Source organism: Diplotaxodon limnothrissa, linkage group LG20 (assembly GCF_057381915.1).
Source record: "Diplotaxodon limnothrissa isolate DT_005_m linkage group LG20, D_limnothrissa_male_GT1.1, whole genome shotgun sequence".
In the NCBI taxonomy this organism is placed as follows: domain Eukaryota; kingdom Metazoa; phylum Chordata; class Actinopteri; order Cichliformes; family Cichlidae; genus Diplotaxodon; species Diplotaxodon limnothrissa.
The window spans coordinates 12,630,899-12,652,507 of record NC_140615.1 but is presented as its reverse complement, the minus strand read 5'-3'; the positions used below and the strand labels follow the sequence as shown (position 1 = coordinate 12,652,507).

General features: G+C 39.8%; 2 protein-coding genes across 3 annotated transcripts in view; both read left to right on the top strand.

Annotated features, from left to right (window-relative positions):
• The window catches only part of agrn (agrin), a 174,209-nt gene that overhangs the window by 14,537 nt on the left and 138,063 nt on the right, over positions 1-21,609 (top strand). The gene's annotated exons all lie outside the window — the stretch shown is intronic.
• On the top strand, positions 13,509-14,735 carry LOC146610665 (uncharacterized). Its single transcript, XM_085345368.1, has 3 exons — positions 13,509-13,766; positions 14,011-14,106; positions 14,357-14,735. Exons 1-3 carry the CDS (start codon positions 13,509-13,511, stop codon positions 14,672-14,674), a joined length of 672 nt encoding a protein of 223 aa, XP_085201494.1. The 3' UTR covers positions 14,675-14,735.

The window sequence follows — 21,609 nt, the reverse complement described above, 5'->3', positions numbered from 1 at the left end:
CATCATTAATCATCACGCAGATTGAGACAAGGCTGCTGTAAATATGAGAGAAGTTTTTGGTATAGTGCTACATACTGTTTTGCAACCATTTTAATGCTAATGACTGATAGCAACTTCTAGCTACCACTGGTCAATCGGTGGTGGAATACACACTTTTACCTTGCTGCGGGCATGGGGTCACTGAATGGTTTCTAGGCCTGCATGAATAAGGCTTTAGCAATCAATTTAACAGTGACTTGCAGAACCTTCCAGCAACCATTTGCAAACTAGTCAGAGAACGCATATCTTTTTCCTTCGGGCCCGGTGCTTGCCTTAATCTTAATGTGTGTAGGTTTAAGGCATAAAGCAAAGTAAACAGGTGAGCGACATTAAAAAATGAACCTTCTATACCATTGTCCTCAAGTAGAAAATCATTTATGGAAAGTCAAATAGCTTTTTTTAAGTCTGTCTATCTGTGATTTCAAGAGTATATTGCAGTTCATAGCATTTAAAGAAATACTGAAAGGGTTTATTACTCGTGCGCACAGGATTCAGCATTATTGTAGCATTATTATTATTGCAGTTGTGATTCTCATCCTAGCACCACATCTTTTTGGCAGTCCAACAATAAATCTCTGGAGTTCTTTAAATATTTTTAAAAAAGGTAAAAGTCAATATTCCATGAAATGCATTTTTATGTGAATTTGTCGCACCTGCAGTATGAAAAATTGTGTGTCCATCGCTCCAGTAGCAATACAGTTGTTTTTAATTTTGTTGACAAACGACACAACTGCAAGCACAGGCGCGAGCGCACCTCAAAGTGAAAGTGTGTTATACGTTTGCGTCTTGCTTGATATATGGTTCAGCGCGTCGTGTCTCCAATAACAGCAGAACATTCAGTTTCATGAGACGTGCGCACACATGCAGTCAACATGTGGAAATTCATTGTGAGTGAGCTCACGTCTCGCACAGGCACGCACACACTCCTGTAGGAAACAAGGCATCTAGTGTGAGTCCCTCCACATGTGATATGTATTAGCAGTGACATTTCCCACTGGTGTCGGACAGCTCCTATCTCCCACAGCTGTCTCCTACCACACTGCACACTGCAAAAACTTCTTCTACAGTAACAAATAAGTTATCTCAGAGTGTTCAAATCAAAAGTACAACACTGCAAATTGGAGCTTAATATTAGTAGCAGTAATTTCCTAAATCAAGTATCGGATTGATCCACCTCCGCTTCATTAAGATGCCGTAGCTCGATTCAAGGACACAATCATAAGTGGCGGTGTTTTAGATTCCTGTTTGTTAGGTACTGTCTGACAGGTTAAATCAGTGTTTAATCAGCTGCAGTACCGTGCAGCTCTATTCGTTATCATTTCCTCTCTTTATGCTGCTCCCTGGAAAAGTAACACACACACACACATACACAGCCAGAGACTAAACTACAGTCTCAAGCCTCAGACACAGCCCTTCCTTCCATATACTGTATACACGCATACGGAACAGTACCAAAGTACCCCGAGCATCGACCCCCAACTCCCACCCTCCCACCGTGGCTACAGCATTCCACTGCATTTTTGTCTACAGCAAATGTTGCACAATACATATGCATGTGTACGGGCTCCTGAGAGTGAAAAAAGTGTGTGTCTAATTCAGTCCATTAGTCGTGGATGCTACTCATGCATGGTACTTAGATGGAGGAAATTGGAGGCATGCAGATGCACCAGTGCTGCTGTGGGAGAGCAGATTTCGTTTAACAGTGGCTCACAGGCCGTCTGGAAGTATGTAAAGGAGGACGAAGGAAGGAAGTGCTAGCGCTTACATTGACAGCAGCTTGGAAAACAGCAGTTCTTAATGTAGGGATCAGGATTAAATGAATATTTGTATATTTCTTATTACTTATTACTATTCCAGAGATCAGTTGTTTGTTTGGTTGTTTCACACTGCTGTATGTAAACTCTGGGCACAAGGAGACCTGAATTTGCATTAGTTAAGGGTTCACGAGCAATAACTGTTGAGAGCCACATTGGTAACAGATCTAAGAATCAATGAGCACACCACTGAAAAGAAACAACAATAAACAGTAAGAGTCAAGTGAATAGGGTGGGAGAAAACAATAGGAAAGGAAGGAAGTAGGAAGGATGGGGGAAATGGCGAAAGAAAATACAGATAAGGAGAAGGAGAGTGAAAGCAGAAAAATAGGTAAACGGGCAGGTAAGAAATTGGGAGAGCGAGGGCATGGCAGGGGAGCAACTTAAATACAAGCACTCCCACCGTCCTGCATACTGTGAATATTAAGTTAAAATCATTCAGAATTGACATGAACTGAAGTTCTTTCTCGATTTATCTTCCTTTACCTCCTTCCCCCCCCTCTCCCTGCTTCCTCTGAAATCCCTTCCCCTTTGCCCTTGGAGGGGGGGGGGGACTTAGCACCTTCAGTGTGCGTATGAGAGTAAACGTGAGTGTGCGAGTGTTTGTAAGACGCAGATAGAGAAATTTAATTAAAACAGGTTTTCCAGTCGGTGCTTCTTATAGGCTGCACTTTCTCCTGCACTCTTTTGAGGAGGTCCCACACTGCAGTGCTCAGTCAGTAGATCAGCTGTTCTGTGTCTTTTCAAAGGCCAACATCAGCCATTGACTTTCAATAAAGCGTGGATAGCAATCAAAAATCAAGCTAACGATTGCATGGCTGCGTTACACCGCGCTGAATGGATGGCCATTGGAGTATGTCCTGAGTTGTGTTTAAGCACAGCATGTGGTCACGGCATTTATGTCTACAAAGGGGTGGAGTTTAATTCAGACTCAGAGCCATGTAACGCACATCAATCCCCTGAGAGGCAGTATATTTCCTTTTGTTCAAAATGAGACTTTTATGTGCAAGCAGGAGAAGCAAAGGGGGGAAAAAAAGAATGTGCAATTACTTCAGCACCATGCTGGGTTCATCTGATGCCACGTTACGATTCAATCACCTCCCCAGCCCCCACCAACCAGTTCCATTATAGCTGAGAGGAACAGGGATTGGGTTTGGTGATGATATGAAGCTCCCTATTTTTGTCTTTCAATCAGATAACAGTCCTTTGGGGTTTTTTTTCTCTTCTCCTTGAGTAGCCTGTCTGAAGAGAATCTGAATGGCAGCCAGGTTCAGGAGTCCTGAAAGATGGCCGCACAGGTCAGGAGCTCCTGCACTGAGGCAGACCAGAGATGGGGCCGAATGGCAGCCAACAAACACACACACACTCATGGACACACACCTTCTGTTCCTGGGGCAGTTTTAGATTGGTCACAGTAGTCCTCCTGCAAAAGATGAGATATGGTAATGGAGGAAGCAGCTAGCTTCAGGGACTGAAAACATACACACACACATTGTCATTAATGTGCATCAACACACCCTCTAGCCAGCGCAGGTAAACAAACAGGGTGTTTGTCAAAGGATGTGCCATAAAGCCAACTTAAGTATGAGACGATAACTATGCTTTCCCTGCTGCTCATGACCAAATACAATTGAATGCAAACCAAACCAGATTATAATTGACTTTTTTGCTGTATACACTAGCACATATGGAGTAAACAATGATACACGGTGAATTATGATCCAATCCAGGGCTGTTCAGTGGAAGGTTGGGGGTACTGTTGATGTCTTTGGAGGCTTTTCACAGAGTCCCCGTGAAGTTGAATTTTGCAAACAGCCATGCATATTTAACTCCCCTAGATGCAGCTTTGAGAAACTTTTTAAATTTTTAAACGTCACAATCTGCAACATTTTCATATAAATTCATGCCTGTTTTGCAGCTCCTGTCTGCACACCATTGATTTTATGTACTGAATTATTGAGTGTATATCTAATCGTAGAAAGTTTTTCATTTGATGTTCTGAACTCTGCGGAAAAAGCTGCTGTCATGCAGGAAATGATGCGTTTTACATAAACAATTCATACGAACACAATACTAGTCCTTGTCAGAAAAAGTGTGTTTAGTCATACATTAATTCATTAACAGTAAATAAAGGAAAATGATGTCCATTTAGTATTTGATTGTTGTTAATAATGCTAATATATAAATAAATAAATTACCAAAACACTGATTTCAAACACGCTAAAATTCCCCATACAGCTCAAGGGAAACTGCAGGTTTGAGTTTGTGTTATGAGCAGTTCCTTCGATAGGGCAAACAGTACATGCACACTGCGAAAATAAAAGTCTTCATTAGCACGCTGCTACCGGTAATCATCAGATTAGATGCTTAAAAAAATAGTGGAATTGGAAAAATGCGAGCTATTCGTTCCCTTGCTATGAAGGTTTTGAGAAAATCATACTTTCTTAAATCCTGTCTTCTTCATGATCTTACCCATTTCTGTCACAGAACACATTATGCTAATGGACAGAGGCAAGCCCTGCTCTGTCAAAGAGCTGCTGCTTTTAGAGGGAGTGTTCAGGTTCATCAAGTTTTAATGAGCCAGGAGAGAAATCAGCAGACATCTCACACTTCACTTTACCCCAGCACTCTTCTGAAGTCTGTGCAGCACACAGGTACAGCAGAGCTGTCAGTTTTTCGCAGTTCTCTCTTATTTAGGAAAAGGCTTTTAATCTAGATTAAACAGCTAATATTGCACATAATGAAAAACAGGATTATCACGGTAATACCTTTCGCTTTTCCCAAGAAAAGGAGGCTCGGCAGATGGGATGTAAAAATCCCAACCAAAGCTTGTGCTTCCATCTCTCTAGTCTTTAGTTTGAATGGTGTTTTTACTGTTGGTCCTCAGGGGGGGGATGTGTATTTTTAAGAAAGATATGCAGCAGTCTTTCAAATATAGTCATATATTTTTATTTAAATATTTTCAGTGCTTTTTTTGTTGCTTCTACTTGGAAAACCATTATTTTGGGCATTTTGAGTGAGCCAAATTCAACAGATGGAGCTTGGTTGGGATCAGGCAAAGACATCAAAAACATTTCAGATCAGATAGGATAACAGCAGCAGAAAAGACGCTGTTGATAAGACCACAGCAAACACAGACGGAAGATAAACCTGATTTCTTTATCTTCTCTGTTGACTTGTTTTCTTCCTTACTTGGAAATCCAAGATGAGTGCTTCACTTTGAAATGTCATTTCACAGCACAGCTCAAATGCATTTACCGCCATGATGCATATCATCACATATTTGACCATGACATTTTGTCAAGCAGACCTCCTTTACGGCATGTTTCTTTTACATACTGATGCCAAGATTACAGTTTTTGTTTCCCACATTAGTCTCTGATAGCAAGAGTTATTCTAATGGAAGGCTTTGCGCACCACTGTGTGAGCAGATCTCTCTTTAATCAGTCCGGCTTGCTAAATTTCACATATGGAGGTAACATATGTAACACAGACTTCAGCACGAAGCTGTGCCGTGATGCTTCTGTGCGCTTCCATCCTGTTATGCTAAGAAAGAGACACCAGAGTTCATACTATATTTGCAGCAGCAGCAGCAGCGTAGCACACTCCAGCTATTTAACAAGGCTTTACTCACTCTGAATGTAAACATATGTAGGGCCAGGTGCACCCTAAAAAATTATTCAGGGGCTTAGTAAATATCATTATAATTCTAAGTTAGATGACCTTGATTAAATCTTTGAAAATCACAAACGTGTTATCTTGAGTTGAAAATACTGAAAAGAATGCTTAAATTTTCAACACCAGTTTTTGAGTTGAACTGAGTTCTTTTGTTCAAGTTTATTTAAAAGAAAAAATTCTGTATTTGAAACACAGGGTGCATTATTTAAATCTACTCAATATATCTCATAGAAAGTACTCAAAATAACTGAGAGACTGGTATTCATATTTATCATTGTCTTTAACTTTAATTATTAATGGTTCAAAATCAATATAATTTTGTCCCCCAATACTAACTTAAAACTTTGAGTAAGACTAATGACCTTTGGCATGTACCGCGCGCGAGGAGCATGGCCTCATGGGAGATTTTCTGCACGTTGAACGAGACAGACACACATCCACTGCAGACTTGGTAACGTTTTCAGGTAAGTGACCATTCTTACATTAGCTGTCTTTATCCACACCGTTCTTTTATAACATGTTCTGAAGAAAGCGTTTGTCATGGTGGCTCACTTTTCGCAGCGTGTTTGTGCACATTAATTTAAGTTTTCAACCCGTCTTCCAGTAAAGGCGGCGGGAAACCGCGCCCTTTTATCCTTTTACGTTCTGAGTCGCTATCTGCGTTCCGGGTAATTTGACCGGAATGTCCCGGTACCAGCGACCTGACCGTTTAATCGGGGGCATTTTAGGAACCACGTGAAAGCAGGTGTGCTCAGACATTTCTAGAAAATGGCCCTGTTGAGTCACGGTGCGGGAGCTGCGGTAGTCACGCGGCCTGACTCACTCTGTCAGGTTGTTCAGGAGGAGATGAACAGACGTCATCAATGGCTTTGGTAACTAAGAAGACCTGCCCGCGGAACAGTTCATAGCAGCAACCATGCTGCTTAGCTTTCTTGTTCTATGTGGGGTCTTTCAGAGCATATAAGACGCTGCTTGCAGCTTTGTCCTGAACAGGGCCAGTTTTTGAGAGAACGCTGAGAGGACCGCCCGGGTCAGCAGATTACCTCATCCAGGGCCGGTCCAAAGTACTATGGGGCCTTAAGTAAATTTAGACTTGGGGCCCTACTTCCTTTCAGATCCCAGAAAATAATGGAAAAAAAAAAAAGCTTTGGTCTTTTGGGTCAAGCCAAAAGTACCATCATTTCCAGTATAGTTACTCCCAATTTACATAAATAAATGTTTATTTCAATCCAAGCTAAAATTTCTTATAAGAGATTGATGTTATGGCAGATTACTCAGTGACATGTTTTGTAATGATAAAGTTTTGATTTGTATATTTTCAGCACCATCTTCACCACCAGGAGAAAAAAATCTGCATCAACTACAAAGTAAAGCAGGTAATTTTACTCAGAGGACTTGATGTGTTAAATTTTGGAATGATATGATATTGTTTTATACAAGCTGAGTAGTGGATGGTGATACCACCTAAATATTTATACTGGTTTTGTGGTGGGTTATTTTAGTCATACAAATGCCAAATCTAAATTTTGAGAATTTTTCAGTTCGGTAAATATATTGATGAGTTCATGGTCTGTCATCTAGTGTCACCATACTATCTTTTTATTTATACAGCATGGTGATGTGATTCAGATTATTTCAATGTGGTTAAGTATTGTACTTTGTTCCATGTTGACTTATTTGTAAGTTGTATCCTCCACCTGAATTGGTAGTGAGTATTGGTTATTCAATCAGTTAATCATACAAAAACTGCGTAAATATGGTTATACACCATTCTGTCATCTTCATACTGTGAGACATATTTTCTCACAATTTTTTAGGTCACAGGTGATGAGATGGCAGTGTAAACTCTGCAAACATGAGGAGTCATCAAAAGTGTCACTACTCAAACATTATCGAGTGAAACATGGTACATTTGGTCATGGCTATTCCATACCCTGTCTTCATTTGAATTGTCCTTGCTCTTTTAAGACATGGGGTGCCTTACGCTCACACTTGTCTAGGTCTCACAGTTCGCATGAAACGGAAGAGTGTGAGGTCCTTCCAACTATTAGATGTAAAATCTGTGACTCTTTTTACCCAAACACAAAAGACTATTTTCAACATATAAATTCCCATTTGAAAAGCCATGAAACCATAGAGTGTGTTTTTGATGGTTGTGAGTTTAAGACAAACATTTGTGGGACTTATGCGACTCACAGAAGTCGAAAGCACAGATTTTGTTCATGGAAGCACTTTAAAACTAACTTGATTTCAAAGCAAACTGTCAGTACATCTAATGAAATCGTCTTACCAGCACTGGAATTAGAAGATCACGAGGACTTGGATGTCACCACTGAACTTGGTTGTGAAAGGGAAACAACAAATGAAATTTTGAAAAATATTGGTGTGCTCTTGTTAAAACTGGAAAGCATCTATAATGTTTCTGGTAAATGTGTGGATGACTTGGTAGAACAGCTCAGTTATATCTGCACATTATCACTTCAGTATATTCCAAAGTCAATAAGTGATATTCTTATTAAGAATAACTGTAATATTGATCAGTCTTTTGTCAGTGAATTGGCTGAAAAAATATGTCACTGTAGTCCTTTATGTGCAGCCCTTAGTCCTGATGGTCCCTTTGCTTCAAGATATAAGAGACAGAAATATTTCAAGGAAAACTTCTGTGTTATTGAACCAGTAGAATACTGTTTGGATCCAGAAAAGAATTCCACTTTTCAGTATGTGCCTATTCTTCAGTCCTTGCAGCTGTTACTGAGTAAAGAAGATGTTAACAGTATATTAACTAGACATTTGAACACTTCACAGTTATCCTCTTTCCACGATGGACAATATTTCAAGCAAAACCAACTTTGTGCTATTGAGGACTTAAGTATTTCCCTTGTTCTCTATGTGGATGACTTTGAAATTTGTAATCCACTTGGGACTTCAAGAAAAAAACACAAAGTCACAGCTGTGTACTGGGTACTTGCTGATATACCAACTGAACTGAGATCACAGCTAACATCAATTCAATTGGCTCTCCTGTGTAAGGCAAGTGATGTTAAAACTTTTGGCTATGAAACTGTTCTCGAGCCACTTTTAAAGGATCTCATAACATTAGAGAGAGACGGGATTTTTTGTTCACAGCTTGGTAGATATATCAGGGGCACTGTTTTTTGTGTTTGTGCTGACAATCTTGGCGCTCATTCTCTTAGTGGACTCGTGGAAAGCTTTTCTGGACATTACATCTGTAGATTTTGCCTTGGAGACCATTCAGACTTTCAGCAAAAAGAAGTTCGTTCAGGAGCTTTTCCACCAAGAACAAAAGAGAACTATGATCTACATGTCCAAACCATAAAGGAAAATTCCTCCTCGGTTCATTTTTGTGGTGTGAAGAAAGGTTGTCCATTAACGGGGAAATTAAAATATTTCCATTTTGTCACAGGGTATCCTCCAGATCTTTTGCACGACCTTTTTGAAGGCATAATTCCACTAGAATTAGCATTATGCCTTCATGTGTTTATCCGTAAACGTTACTTTTCCTTAACTGAACTCAATAACTTCATAACAGAATTTCCTTACAAATGGACCGATAAAACAGATCGCCCCCAAATCATCCCCCTAAATTTTTCCACTCGCAAAAGCATTGGTGGCAACGCACATGAAAATTGGACGTTATTGAGACTATTACCTTTTATTATTGGGGAAAAGATTCCCAAAAATGATGAAGCATGGCAAGTTCTTATGACTCTAAAAGATATAACTGAACTTGTTGTGTCCCCTAGTCACAGAGAGGAAAGTATTTGCTACTTGGACACACTTATATCTGAACATCGCAACAGGCTATTGGAGGTTTTCCCAGAGCAAAAACTAACTCCAAAACACCATTTTTTGGAGCATTATCCTGACTTGATCAGAGGATTTGGTCCATTAGTATGCCTCTGGACTATGCGCTTTGAGGGTAAACATAGTTTCTTTAAGAAGGTTGTTAAACACACAAACAGCTTCAGAAATGTACTATTGTCACTTGCCTCAAAGCACCAGATGATGATGGCATACTATTCAGATGGTAATGCATTGAAGCCATCAGTGTGTGTCACTAAAGTATCATCTCTTCCATTGGAACTGCTTGATGTAGAAATACAGCAGTGTCTCAAGGAACTTTATCCAACACAAGCCTATGTGAATTTGACCAACTCTCTGACTCATCATGGAACTAAATATGCCTCAGGAATGGTTTTGCCTCATGGATCTACTTGTGGCTTACCTGACTTTGTGGAGATTTTACAGATTGTTGTCTTAAGCAATGAATTTCTTTTCATTGTGAAGTTGCTCAACAGCTGGTATGATGAACATTTTAGGGCATTTATTCTGGATCCTTCTGGGAAAATGACCTTAATACATCCCAGAGTACTTGGTGACACTTACCCCTTAACACCATATCGTGTTGAAGGCAAGCAAATGGTGTCAATAAAACGTCACATTGTTTGTTAGTGTAAGGGGAAAGACTGAGATACCCCCTTTCTTTTTCTTTTTTCTTGTGGTTTTTATTCTGCAGATGGACTCCGTTGCCTTGAAAGTAATTTTTGGACAACAGAGTGAGAAGCTTGTGCTCTCTTCAGGAATACCCAGGACTGTTGAGGAGTTGCATGAGACAGTGAGAGAGACATTTGGGCTAGTTGAGGATTTCATATTGCACTATTATGATGACTCATTTGGAGATTTCTTTACACTTCATTCTCCCAACCAAATCAAAGATAGGGGTACAGTCAAAGCTGTGGTCATTCCATCAGTAGTGCTTACATTGATTCCTCAGTGTGAAAATCCCTCAGATGTAAGTTCACTGAATGAAAGTTCAAGCTCTTCAACCTATAAAACCACAGAGGACCAAACAGATGGATCATCTCTGTCTTCAGACAACACTGTCATACTCTCCCCTCTTCAAAGTCCTCTAAAGACTACATGGCCAGATGAAATTGTCATTCCACTTTTCTCTGTGGCAACAGAGACTGTACTGAAAAATGCCAATGAAGTCTTTGTTCAAAATGGCACTGTGCTGAACAATACTTCAGTCAAGTCAGATATAATGGAAAAATTAGCTGATTATATGTACAGCTACACAGCCTACCCTACTGGCCTTCAGATTGGAGAAGTGGCAGAGGCTCTGGTCAAAAAGCACCCGTGTCTGACAGAGCCAGGCAGTCGTAATGGCTGGATGGGATGGATGTATAGTCTTAAATACAAGATGGGAAATTACAGGTCAAAGTTACGAAGTCTTGGAGTTCCAGAGGTTACTTGCAACTCACTGAAGAACAAGCACCCTGATGACAAGGCTCCAGCGAAGAACATAAAGAAGGCGCGGAAAGGAGAAGTGCTGTTTCTGCCACACTATCCAGGACAAGATGGTAAAGAACAGCAAGAGCTGGAGCGACAACAACTGATTGATGAGTGTAAGAAGAAAAACAGCACAGCCATCAAGGATTTAATGTGCAAAACCTTTGCACATAGAAGACATGATATTATCAGCCAACAGCTGAGTGTCAGCGACATCAAGGACAGATGGCCGGCGTTGTTTGACGTCTCCCAAGTAAGTGTACATTTAAAGGGATATCCACTTGTAAATAAAATTTGGTCTGTTAGGCTACGTTCACACTGCAGGTCTTAATGCTCAATTCCGATTTTTTGATCAAATCCGATTTTTTTGTCTGCTCGTTCACACTACAAATAAAATGCGACAGCAAACGCTCTCTAGTGTGAACGCTCAAAGCGGCCCGCATGCGCAAAAGAAGATGTCACACACAACGCGCTCTGTTTAGACCCAGAGCAACAGTATTGTTTGACTGATGGCCCTTAATATAAAGACTTCGGTCTTCACGTTTCCCAATTTTTGCTTTAAGTTATTTTGTTATTTACATAATAATGTAAATAACCTAATAATTATCCTTATTGCCGTTTAAGAGAGGAGCGGTGCTTCAAAGGATAGCTGTAGATTTCTGTCAGAATCTGCAGATTATACAGTACAAATAAAATGTTTACGTTGTCTTCCCAACAGTTTCACTGACATCTACACTGGATGGCCAGGAAGCGTTCGCGATGTCTTCTCGGGCGCTTCTCTGGCGCTGATAATTGGCTTCAGTCTTGTGTCGGTGACGTAAAAGGCGGATTTAATGCGACTTGACCGTTCAAACAGCAGTCGCTTTCTAATACATCGGATATGTATCGGATTCAGTACCACATACGAAAGTGACCCAGATCGGATTTGAAAATATCGGATTTGCGCCGTTCACACTGTCATAGCATGATCGGATATGGGTCGCATAGGGTCAAAAAATCGGATTTGATGCGCTTTCGCCTGCAGTGTGAACGTAGCCTTAGATCCCCCATCATAAGAGAAGTGAGAAAAAACATGTTGCTACCATCCTAGTGATTTTGATGATCTTGCAGCAGCCAGGTTGCTTTAATTTGTCATAAGACTCTAGAATCGCTAGGAATTTGAATCAGAATGAGGAATCTGAATCAAAACCAGAATGGTTCTTATTGAAACCATTCCCAAGCCTATGGAACGATAAATAATTTCCGTTCACTTAACTTGTTTTAGGCTAAGCTAATGTAACCTGACTGAAGAATGACTGGGCTGATTGCAAAGTGCCTTTGTCTCACTTATCTAACTCTGGAGCACATAACGACAGACTAGATTTTACTGAAGAGTAAAGAGTGAAGAGTAATTTAATATTTTTATGAAACGTTGGTTACGTATTGTAACCCCAGATTCTATGAGTATAGGCGCAGCCCTTTAAGTGGGTATTCCCCTTGTGCGCGCAGCACTGAAGTATTTTATTCCACGCCCACCTGCTGTGTGGGCCTCACCCTGGTCTAGTATAAGTTATGGTGAGACCAGGAAATCGACTCTGCCGTTTTTCTTCAGCCAGCCAGAAGATGTCCAGCGAGACCATCCGTCTGTGTCCATCCTGCCAGACCGGCTACATCATGTCGTATGACCGACATGCCGTCTGCGTGGGCTGCCTCGGTCCTCACCATGCAGACCTCGCCCTCACACCTTAATCCTATTGCCGCTCCTGTTAGCTCCTCCCGCCAGAGGAAAAGCAGTGGAGGTCAGCCTTTTTCAAGGGATGCTCATCCACCCCTGGCCTTCACATGTCGGCGAGGACGCCGCTCCCAGTTGTTGGTGCGCTGCTCCTGGATCTGCCTGGCATCATCCAGGAGGCAGCTGGTGAGAAGGGACTTTCCGTCCCTCAGCCTGCTCCACCCCCCCATTGGATGATCTGGCGGGAAGGTATGGCTCTGCTCACTCTCGTTGCCCAGATCCCATCTGGCCCCAGTTCCCGGCGGTGATGACCTACCTCTCTGAGGCAGCAGCAGAGCCAGCGACGATTAGAGCGCGGTCTCTACCTAGGGCTTCACAGAGGGCTTCACAGACCGGAGTTTTCCGCCTGTTCCCCCTCTAGAGCCGAGCCTCGCTTCAGTTTTCGGCACCAAAATGACCAAGGTCGTTGGACAGCAACCGGCCCATCCCGCCAAACTTGACCAGCTGATAGCAAGGTTCACTGATCGCGCACATCAATGCACTGTTCAGTCAGCTGCAGTGACTAACAACACTGCCTTGCTAGCGTTTGTCATCTCCAGGAAGGTGGAGGAAGCAGAGCTGCCAGAGGAGCTGAAAGGCTTTCTCTGTAAAGCCACTGACGCGATTCTGAATATTTGCGCCACTTCAGTGGAGGTGTGTTCCTCTCGCATCGCTGCCTGGCAGACGATGGTTCAGAGGGCAACCTGGCTCCGCCTCTTCCCTCAAAGATTATACAATCTCACAGGGAAATAGTGCAAGCAATTCATAACATAAAATTTAGAAGCTTAGTGGAAGATAATACTTTATGTTAAGGCTTTAGTCTGCATACTGAACAACTCCACTTATATGGATTTATGTCTGGATGAGTAAATTAATATTTTGCATGTTAGAAAATAAGGTCCAGGTTGCAAAAAATGGTAGTTCCACTTAAAGATTTATTTTTTTTTTTTTTGATTGAATCAGAATTTTGGCCTTCAGATTTTTTGTCCTTGGTTTTTTTGTCCTCTCCCATCCAGGTCAGTGCAGAGTTTCATAGGATCACGACCCTGAACCTTGAACCAAAGTTCATGTCATCGTTGGACTTGTATTCATCCAAACTCCTGTCCTTGTTTCAAGCCAAGAAAGGTGCTGCTGGACAACGCCACAGAGCACAGTTAAACCTTCTGCTTCAGGTAAGGAAGATTGCATTTTCTAACCACAAAAACGTTCCAACACAGCATTGAAGAGGCCCTTCCACTAAAAACGGCTTTTCTTAGGTTTCTGTTCAATATTTTAGCTCCACAGGTGTTCTTACCTTGATGGTGGGTGTGAAAACAGGTCAACAACAGAAAAAAAATAGTTATGTTTAAGCTAGAAATGGTAAGTCATGTTTTAAATGTGCAAATTTTGCCTCAGTTGAGACTTCCTGTTTTACAGAGTGGAAATTCCATCGAGAAAAAACGAGAAGTCATCATCAAATGTCTCATTGACCATCTGGGAGAGGATCCAAGTGCCTTAATCAAAACCTTTGAGGTTGGCGCAATAAATCTGTTTTAGGAATATTAGTAGTTTATTTTAGCTTGTGAGATCATAGAAAAGTTTTAAGATACTGTTCTAAAGAAAAAAAGCAAACACTTCAAAGCATACAAAAGAATAGCATTTGCTCAAAGATTTTGGAGCAGTGTCCACATATTATGAGTACCGGTGATGTCATACAAATGAAACTTTTTGTTTCAATGTTTGGAAATATGTGAGCTGAAAACAGTTCTTTCTCTTTTTAAAGGACGGTGCTGATGCTGTCTTCGTTGAAGAGGCTTTGGCTGAGGAGGTGATGAAGATTTACCTGCTGCAGAATCAAGACAGGTCAGGCGAACCTACTGATGTGGGTATTGTTATTGAAGGCGTTACTGTTCTGGGCAAACTTGGGAATCTGAGCAAAGCCTGTTGCTATCTTTTGGGACTGTGCTATGCTCTGGATCTGAAATACCCCAAGAATTTCAAATGCACATTTGAAGCATTTCAAAAAGTGTTCATGGAGCTGGATCCAGGAAACCTTTCTGTCAAGGTTCAAAGACTGAAAAATGACCTCTGTTCATTGTAGACAAAATTTCACAGGGCTGTTCTTAAAGTGTTAGACTTGTTAAGTGACATGTAATGCTCATCAAAAGGTTCAGTTGCGGCATTACATTGTGTTGACATTCCTGTTCATAAATAATGTTTGTACCATAAACTGTGTTTTTGTATTAACTTTCCAGATTCACATTAAGGTGTAAATGGGAGAGTATCTTCTGTTTGTTTTTTTTTTTGTTTTTTTTAGCGCAATCCTTTTTGAAACCTTTTTATTTAAATTATGGATGTTTTTTGGTCACTCTTTAGTTATAATCTTCCCAATTTTTTGGAATCAAAATAAGATGTTCAAAAACTATGTCACAGTGCAAAATTTCTTTTTTTTTTTTTTCAGGATTTATATTTTTTTGGGATCTTAATTTTATTTTTGTCATTTGACCTTTTCTGAAAAGGTAAAGCACTGCGTTCACTTGAGCCACTTTTATTCTTTGTATGGCAGGTACATTTTTCTTGTTGTTAGCATCAATATGCCAGTTTTACAGAGTTTTGTTAAGCATGCCAATTTGGATGCAATTTTATTATATAAGGCTGTTGTGACTGAAATTTTATCCAAGTTCTATCCACTGAATGTAGAACAGATTTCAGCTCACTGTGTTCAGAGAAGGAATCTGCTAAAATCTGATTCACAAAAAAGCTGTTTAAAATAAATCATTGTGAACAATGTTGAACTGACGTGGTTCTTTTTTCCTGTGGGGGATGTGTGTGTGTGTATGTATGTGTGTGTATGTATGTATATGTGTGTGTGTGTGTATATATATATATATATGTATGTGTGTGTGTATATATATATATATGTATGTGTGTGTGTGTATATATATATATATATATGTATGTGTGTGTGTGTATATATATATATATATATATATATATATATATATATATATATATATATATATATATATATATATATATATATATATATATATAAAAAACACTTAATTGTAATTAACGTTTTTGCTTAAGTTAACTTAAAAATATTAAGTAAATTGAACCATTATTTAAAAACAAATAATTGTAATGGTGTTGGTTAAATGTGCCAAGCATTTCAGCATTTCCTAATTAATATTTTATGTATTTTGAACTTTTGGTTACTGTTGTTTTGACTTACATTTTCAATTGTATTTACTCAATTTTGTATGTTACTGTAACATCTTTAATTGTTCATAACAACTTATTCCATTTTAGTTGGATTTACTCAATTAATAAGGTGTATTTAAGAGATGTGATTGTTTTTGCATTTACTCATTATTTTTGAGTGTAAAAGTGTTGCACCAAAATATTTAAGTAATTATCAGTTTTATTTCTTAGAGTGTGGGAAAAAGAAGCCATAACTCAGGTTGTGCCATCTCACTGAGCTGCGCCTCACTTGGAAACTCTGTCTTATGGAGATATATTACACTCTTTAAAGCAGTTGCACTGTGGACGCATACAATATGAACTGCACTGGGGTAATATGACCAGAGGCTGTATCAGTGAGCAGAATCAAAAGTAAAGATCACAATTTCTCTGCTCCTTGCCTTGAGGTACACACGCACACAAACTGAACCACACACACCATCTGCATTCACAGTTTGAACTTCTGCTGTGTGGTAGAAGGTGCAGTGACACACAAGAGAAAAATACACTTCATATTGTATTCCACACAGATATGCAACTTTAAACCATTGACGAAAGATAAGGCACTAATTGGAACTCTTTGTAATGTAAAGACAACTTTACTCTTTTTAATACAGAATCATTCATTTAGCGCGATTAAGCATCTCATTTACACTACTGGATATTTTGTATTTATAAAAACTGTAATCGTGTGAAGACATAAGAAACGCCCGTAATCACCATCCAACACCAGACATCAATAACAATATTGAAGCAGCAGCAGCTTTTCTAGTGCTCAGTAAGAAAAACTCTGGGAGGCCATGCAGTAGGTATGCATAGTGTTGAAACAGCACCTGAAAGAAATCAAAGCCTCCTGCAAAACAGGCAAAAACTAGTCAGCATTTTAGAAATTGAAGTACGTGCTCACAAATACCCTCTTAGGCTTTTCATCATTTCCCTGCTTTACTTCATTTTGTTTTGGGAGAATTCTTGAAATATCACAATTGTGTATGGTGGGATAAGGACTCAAGGAGAGTCAAGGATTATGCAAGATTGCTCCTGCATTGCATAAGCTAATATACTGTAGAGTCTCATTGGCTTTATGGTGGGGCCATATGCTCCTGCCTAAGGGCCCAACGGGGGATCACCATGAGCAGGATGTATTCTGTTATTAAGATACCAGGTGCAACATTTTAGACTCGTCACTCTCACCTCCATGGAATAAAGGATTAATATATGGTGTGTGTCTCAGGTGTGAATCAGACTTACTCTCCCAACTCCGAAAATGTAAATATGGAAAGGTTGATCAAACTATTGTATCAGTCTGTCAGATGCTGAAGTCTGGGTGTAGACAGTAGGAGTTCTGGTTGAACAGGGAATTGGTGTAAAGATTAATAATGAGAGTGTCTCAAAAGAGTGACAGGAGAAAAATGAGGATGGGATTGATGAGTGTATAGATGGATCGTGTGTGCGTATGCGTGTCGGGGCCGGTACTACCTGTTCTACCTTAGGAGATAATAACTCAGTCCGACGAGCTTGCAGAGACATTGCTCAGTAGGATCGCTTGTCTAGGCTGGAATATTCAAAAGGTCCTTTTAAGGATGAACATTTTGAAACTCTCCAAGTCATTATCTCCATATTTCAACTTGGTACGTTGAGGTGAATTTATTTGCTCGTGTCATCGATTGAAGTTTCATTAAGCCTTAAAATTTTCAAAGTGTTTTACAGCAGACTTGCCTTTGATGCAGCCATAAAATGCCACTGGTGCTTACATTCACGTCAGTCACATTACTTACATGAGACCTTATAGAGAGGTCGGCAGCCAGTTCCGAAAAGTTGGGGAGCTCACGATTGATGAAGGAAAAAAAACAGCGGTCTTACTACTTGTTGTGATGCAGCTCAGCTGGGTCTTTAATTCAAAGTTCATGCCCCCAGTTTGCAGACGATCAGTTAAAAATTGCTCTCAAGTTAAACATTGTTAACATCGTTATTATCATTAATAACCCTGATGATGACATCATTAGGGTTATTTTCTCAGACTTGTCAGAGCTCCTGCAGAGGTTCAGTAGACTTTCTGCAGTTTTTTTCACACGCTGAATAGCGTCCCCTGACTAATATATCAACTTGACACATGAAAACAGTGGTGTGCCCCTTTAAGGCCACAGACACTTTGTGGTGAAATACAATCTTTTTCTTCCTTTTATTGTGCCAGTGTGACAGCACTGGTACATAAATATTCTCATTTATTATTTTATTTTTCATACTGAGGGAGTCATTTAAAATTAAAACCAAATCCTATCCACTCTACATTCCCACCGAGCGGTGTGTGAAATAATAAAAAAGACAGAAATTACGTTGTCAATTACTTCTAATTTCATTTGCCTTTATGGGAGCTTTCCAGCTGAAAATTGTTTGATTTTGCCCTCTGCTGTTCCACAGTGATATCTTGATTTGCAAAACATAAAATGTGCACTGAATAATGAGGTAAAATTTGGTCAAATCAAAGCGTGACCTCTTAAACTGTTAATATATATAAAATATATTTGCCATGGCCAACACAAGTCTCAGTTCTCTCCTGCCATTGATTGCTGCTAAAGTGCGGAAAGGTTGGAGATGTGTACCTCGCCACCTCGAAAGTTATTAAATAACATTCGGTGGCGGGGCAGATGGATATTAAAAATATATATATCAGAGCTGGAGAACTGTGCGAGATGTGTTTGTCTTTCTATTGAAGATGCTGTGTGTCTTTGTGTTTACTGGTGAAGTTGGTATGAATCGTATTTGACAGGGCAGCAGTGTGAATGGCTTTTATATGGAAGCCATCTGTTTTGTACTCTTGTAAATGATTTTTTAACTGAGACATCAGATCAAACTTGCTTGACCAATCAGCGTTCTTTATTTAAACCCTCCCCCTGTACACACACACGCAGAGTGTGGGGTTAAAGGTCAGACTTCTACCTTAATGTCTCCTCCCATTATTTCCAGTCCAATGGCAGGGATAGCACAGTAGGTAAAAGTGGTCGCCCCATGATCGGAAGGTCGGCGGTTCGAATCCACTTAACGGCTACCCTGAGGTACCCCTGAGCAAGGTACCGTCCCTACACACTGCTCCCCGGGCGCCTGCTTAGTGGGCTGCCCACTGCTTCACTGAGTGAATGGGTCAAATGCAGAGAAAAAACAAGTAATTTCCCCATGGGGATCAATAAAGTATCCATTATTATTATTATTATTATAAATATGTGTGTATATATATATATATATATATATATGTGTGTATATATATATATATATACACACACACACACACACACGTGTATATATATGTATGAATATGAATGACAGAGAGAGAGAGATCTGTGGGTGCAATCATTGTTATTGTTAACGAATTAGTCCAAGTAGCGGTGGGGAAGATAGAAGAGAAGGAACCATGAGTGCAAGATGGAAGATGATGGATGGAGGGATGAATAAATATATATGTGGATTTAAAGACAGAGGGATGTGAAGCCTTTACTTATGTAAAGGTCTCCGATCTGAATCCTTCAAACATGATGGGGAAGTGTGGCTGCAGAACATGAATGAATACAACTTGTGGCTTAAGCTGCCCTTTAACAAGGCACTGTTTGCATTACATTTCTGCAGCCCAGCAATGTAAGCTCAAGCAATGTGTGGAATGAGATGACTGTAAATGATTCAGTGAGTTTACAAAAACCCTTGAGGTCAATCAACTGAATAGAGATAAAGACAACGCCAAGGACAGGTGAAGCTTTCAGATATAACAAAATGAATGATAGTTAGCATTGGAGCTAAAATGCAGGTCCACCTGTAGTTTTTGCATTGATAACATATAATTTGCTCCAAGAATTGTGCAGTACAGCATGTTTATATCGAAACTGTAGTAGACAGTGACCCTGATAAGGGGGGTTCTCCAATGCAGTTTTGTTCCATGCTTCACAAGTTAGCATTTCAAGAGTATTTAGTCTTGCTCTACTTAGTTTTATGTAGTTTGCATGAAAAAAAAATGCCAGATGTTATTTTTGATGACAAAAAGTGGAGAGCTTCTTCTGGAAAACTTCTGATGAACATCTGGTGAAATTGCAAACATTGGCGTGAGTGGGCGTTATATCTCTGGCGCCTCCATCAGTGTATTCCCAAGCTCACAAATTTTTTTTTTAGTTTTTTTGTTAAACAAAAGAAGCTCCAGTTTATTCTGATTTATAGTCTGCAAAAAATTATACTCTTTACTCCTGAAACTAGAGATACTTTATGTTCAACCTGACTGCTATCTAAAGGCCCTTTCACACAGTGCACTGAGTTGCACTCATGGATGTTGAACTTTGATCGTGGTGTGGTGTTATGTCTATTTGCATGTCCAATAGAAAAAAATGACAAGGAGCGGGCAAATCTAGTCCACCTGAAGACCATGAGCGGTCGCAAAAAACATGTCCTTGGTGAAGAAATTTGCTGCTAGCAGGCTACAGCTAGCTAACATAGTGGAAAGCTTAAAAAATCTGTTTATACTTATCAATGCATGTTCATTGGATGGAAGGAAAAGCTTTCCCATGAGATGGAAACGCTTCTCTGTTTGGTAAATTAGAAACTAGGATGCTGTTTGAAGTCTAATCTGTTTGCTAACATTTTAAACAGTACCATATGAGATCTGTTATGGAGTATTTATAGTTTTTTCAGCCTTTTGAACCACACCAAGTTGCAGAGAAAAATGGAGGATGGATTCGGTATCCATTTATTCTGTAATCTAAGAAAACAATGCATGGGTATTGCTAGGCAGTTTTAATGCAGTGTTAAACTCTATGTTTGTTGTTGTATTTTAACTGAGATGCGACCTGTGTAGAAGAGTTTAACCCCTAAGAATATTCCAGCATTTGCAGCTTTAATACGAATTTGTTGTTGGTGCTGCTTAAGTAATCTACCATGTGGAAATGGCAGAGATAGTATTACAATACAAACTGGCAATGGACACAAATGCTATAAAATTTTCTCAAGATTAATCATTCTGCGTTAATTTTTCAAGGGAACTATCTGTTGTACTCTGTACAGTAGGAATGCTCTAGCCGTAGGTGACTCACATATACTGAGATAGACACGCTCACACTATAGCTGACTTCTTTGTATGTCCTGCTGTTGTGTATGAAAATAAAATTGCTGCATGCATAATAGGCAACCAGGCCCTTGGGTCTCTCTCGCTCTCTCCTTCTGTTTCAGCGTTATATTTTCTAACGAAAGCGGTTGTTACTTTTCATATCTTTACTATGCAGATATCCATAAATTGAAGCTGGAAAAATACATACCTAGCACCACTTACCATATGAATAGCCCCATATTTAGCATAAGTGATTCAAGTTAATGCAGTCTGGCACTCCATTAAATAGAAAGAGAATCTGATGCAATCTAAATTTCAAAGCTGCTCGCCTGCAATGTTCTGGCATCCTCTCCAATGACAAACTCTCCACACGTTCGCCTAGTTTAGCAGCAGCAGCAGCAGCAGCAAACCCACGTACTGCTGTCACCTTAGTCTGCATTGAAGTGCGTTGGGAGAGATCATAATTAAGTTGAGCACAAATGAACAGGCCGACAGTGGTTAATTCGAGGCTGAAAGTCGGAATTATCTCTGATTTCTAAGCTTTAGAGATGTGATCTTTCTGTTAAAGGAGCGTGTGTTAAAAGTGATGTATAAATAGTGCACTGTAAAAATTCTATAAATATTTATTGTCAGTCCCTTTGGGCATGTACATGAACAGTAGAATGGAACTGAGCAAAACATCAAATGCTCCAGACACAGTTTTCTCTCATTGTGCT